Here is a 3686-nt window from a genome sequence, read left to right as displayed (position 1 = left end):
TGCATGGAGATCAAATGGAGAATTCTGGGCTTTGAACCAAACAAGGATGACCTGTACTTTAGTTTCAAAGGTCATATATGTATGTGCATATCTTGTGTCAAAAGCTCAACAAATGGTATAAACCACTTTAGGAAAACAGTTAACATCAGAGTGATCACCTGACATAGCATTTAGTATTGTGAATGCATCATATCAAATCAGCAGTAAACAGCAATCAAATAGCAGAGGCCTTAGTAGATTTCTACTAAAATATTTTGTGAAGGTGTTTATGCCTGCAATGTCATCACTATTTCCACATTCCAAGATCTGTTAGTCAGAGCCGTGTCCTAGAACAAGGCAGGGAGAATAAGCGAAGTAAACCACTCTGAATCTGTCTGGTCTTAATGCTATAGATGACAGGGTTCATAAAAGGGGGAAAAAGGAAGTAGATGTAGCTCATTGTGATGTGAACCACATGAGGCACATGCTTTCCAAACCTGTGAATAAAGGTCAGACCAACCACAGTGACATAGAAGACCAGGATGCAGCAGATATGGGAGACACATGTGTTGAGGGCCTTGGCCCTCTCGTCTGTAGAGGCAATGCCCATGACAGTCTTGAGAATTAAAATGTAGGAGAAGAAGATGATCAGGAAATCTAGCAGGACCATTGCAAATACAACCACAACTGGATAGAGACGATTGAATGTGATGTCAGCACAGGCTAGCTTGATGACATCTTGGTGTAGACAGAAAGCATGGGAGAGTATATGGGATCGACAGTAGGGAAACCAATGCAGGCGAATGATTATTGGCATGATTGATAGACTAGCCCTAATAAATACAACCACTCCAATCTGTATTACCCTAGTGTCAGTAAGGATGGTGGTATATCTTAATGGGTTGCGAATGGCAATGAAACGGTCATAGGCCATGGCAAGCAAGACCCCTGACTCCACAATAGAGAGAGTGTGTATAAAGTAGGCCTGAGAGAAGCAGGCTGCATGGCCAATCTCCCTGTGATTTAACCACAGTACACCCAGGACTGTGGGCATGGTGGTCAATGTTACTCCAAGATCTGTAGCTGCCAGCATACCTAAGAAATAGTACATGGGCTCATGGAGGTTGTGGTCATCCTTAATGAGAAAAAGAAGGGTGCCATTGCCAAGCAGTATAGAGATATAGGCCATCAGTAATGGGAGAGAGATCAGGTGATGGGCCTTCTCCAGACCAGGGAAGCCAGTGAGCAGGAATGGGGAGGAGGAGGTGTTGAGCCATATGGTGGGCATTGCAGAGGAAAAGATCTCCGTCAGGTAAGGTGTCCAAATCCAGTTCTTTAAGGCTTGCCTCTTGAGGATGCTACACGCTGTGTGGATGTTTAAGGGTCCTTCTTTCCAACAGCAAGGGTAATTCATTTATTCCTGGGATCTTTCTAAGTATAGGGAAACAGGATATATCAAGAACAGCTCTACTTTATTCAGAGCTCACCATATGTAAGATTTTTGGGTATGCATTAGAGATAAGCTACGTGTGAAGAGTAGACTTAGATGAAATATTGGTAAATCCTATTTTCCACACAAAACAAAGAAAGAAATCACTACAGTTAAGTTAGTTGAGTAGTGCTTTAAAAGTATTGATACTTACAGGGTTTTTGCCATGGTACTCCTCATCCTGAATGCTGGTTTTTAGAATAAATCCAAAAATTTCCCAGAGTAAATGTAGAATAGAATGTCAGAAAGCAACTAAGTGTTGTTTGAAGACCAGGCATAGATATCTAATTGCACAATAATATAAAAAATGCTAAATAAGAAAAATAAAATGCTTAATTTTAGGGATTTGTCTTTAAGTAAGTGACACATGATAAATGTCTAGAGAGGGTTGGGAGGTTGAAAAATGACATAAGACTGACTTGTATGTATGTCTCTCCAAAATAAATGAGCCTCCATGTTATTGACCAGTGTAATACTTTAGTTTTTCATGATTTATTTGAAAAATTTCAGGTTTTATAATATACATATAAAAATAAACAATAAAAGTAAGTCTATTATAGCCACTTGAAGGCACTATTTGGTAAAAACTCTAGAAAAATGACTCTTACATGTCAGATATTTAGAGAAGCAAATTAGAAATTAATTGTCAGATATTCGGAGAAAAAGATTAGAAATTGATATTTAGAGTTGGTCACATGGATTACACTTTAATAACTAAAGAGTCTGATGGGATTCAAACAAATTGAGAAGGATTCATGATTCAGAGCTCTAAGGTAGCATTGGAAGCAGGCACCAGCCAGAGAGAATGTGGCCACCTTCTGTTGCATGGTGTGGGGGCTGTGCATCTCACTTGTTGCACAAACCATATCTTAGTGTGCTTTTAGACATCACTCACGTAACTCACATTCGCAATGCCAAGATCACCGAGCTGCGCTCTCCACAGTTTTGTTGCTGATCGACTACTGCTGTTCTTAACAGTACTGAACTTGGGGAGCCACTTGAGACTTCGGGTTGTCATTTAGAAAGGGTGCTAATAATTTTTTGTTTTCATCATGCTTTTGACACTATGCACAGAAAAAACAGAACTGGTAAAGAGAATTCTTTAAATTTTTGTTATTACAAAAATTACAGAAAACACATCTGTTGCATTTATACTAAGATTTGTCAAGTGATCCTATTTTCTTATGAAGTGATGGGGAAAATAAGACAACTCAGGAAGGTCTGAATTTAAGAAAAAAAATGCTACACTTTCCTTCATTTGAGCAGAAAATAAAGTGCCCAGCTGGAATGGTGAATTGGAAAGAGGTGGGTGGGAAATTCCAACATTGCTGAGCATAACCTCAATCCTGTGAGGTTCAGGCTGGGAGAAGTCGGGGGAGACAGGGCCTTCCATACTTAGAGACAGAAGCATCCACTTCCTGCAAAGGAAAGACTCAGAAGTACATGGCTTATGGAGGCTGAAGATGCAAGACTGGTGAAGAAAACTTCTATGTACGTGATTCCAGAATATTGTGATTTTATATAAGTGTAGCTTGGGACACGTGTACAGAAGCTACTAGTTATTGGATCTGTTATCTACACAGTTATAGGGTTTTTGCATTAAAATATTTACATTATTTTGCAAACTTCAAATTTATCATAATACAATTGGGTATAATACAATAGAACTTCTCACTACACAAGCATCCAATAGAAGCACAAACAAGGGAAAATAAAAAAGGAATAAGAGATAGGATGGAGAAGGGACAAAGACATAAATGCAGGGAATAAAGGATTTTAGTTTTCACCTCTCTCAACCAACCGCAACACTACATACACTAACTTCATTTTGTAGGAGACATACACAGGTCTGTGTCTATCACATAACAGGTTCATATTCGTAATGAAGGGAGGAGACTTACTAATCGAATATCAGAGTCCTTTTTATCCACGTGAATCATGCAGGCTTGAGACGTAGGTGGGCTCTTTCGCGGTACAAGCCAGCTTTGGCCGTTCTCAGTTGACTCAAACACTGAGCTCTTCTGCTCACTTCCCTCAGAGCTGTCTCTGTGGTACATGGGCATCTCTGTGAGATCTGGGCAGGGTGGAGGAGTTGTGAATAAGTCCAAGATTTTTCCTCAGGCTCAGTCACTCACCCTTTTCCAAGGTCTCTGCCTCAGAGTGAGATTGTTTCGTTGATGGGAAGCTTCAAACTCTTCCATGTGAACAAGGAGTCCCC

At 40.0% G+C, this 3686-nt stretch overlaps 1 protein-coding gene across 1 annotated transcript; it reads right to left on the bottom strand.

The window, feature by feature from the left end:
• Positions 1–313: 313 nt before the first annotated feature.
• Positions 314–1267, bottom strand: LOC119800524 (olfactory receptor 51B6). Its single transcript, XM_038310728.1, has one exon. The coding sequence runs from the start codon at positions 1265–1267 to the stop codon at positions 314–316; it is 954 nt and encodes a 317-aa protein (XP_038166656.1).
• Positions 1268–3686: the final 2419 nt, after the last annotated feature.

This window comes from Arvicola amphibius, chromosome 1 (genome assembly GCF_903992535.2).
Source record: "Arvicola amphibius chromosome 1, mArvAmp1.2, whole genome shotgun sequence".
Classification (NCBI taxonomy): domain Eukaryota; kingdom Metazoa; phylum Chordata; class Mammalia; order Rodentia; family Cricetidae; genus Arvicola; species Arvicola amphibius.
This window is presented reverse-complemented; position numbering and strand designations above follow the sequence as displayed.

Bases quoted from the DNA above. Each gene is read 5' to 3' on its own strand.
- LOC119800524 (XM_038310728.1), bottom strand. From the start codon at position 1,267: ATGCCCACCATATGGCTCAACACCTCCTCCTCCCCATTCCTGCTCACT.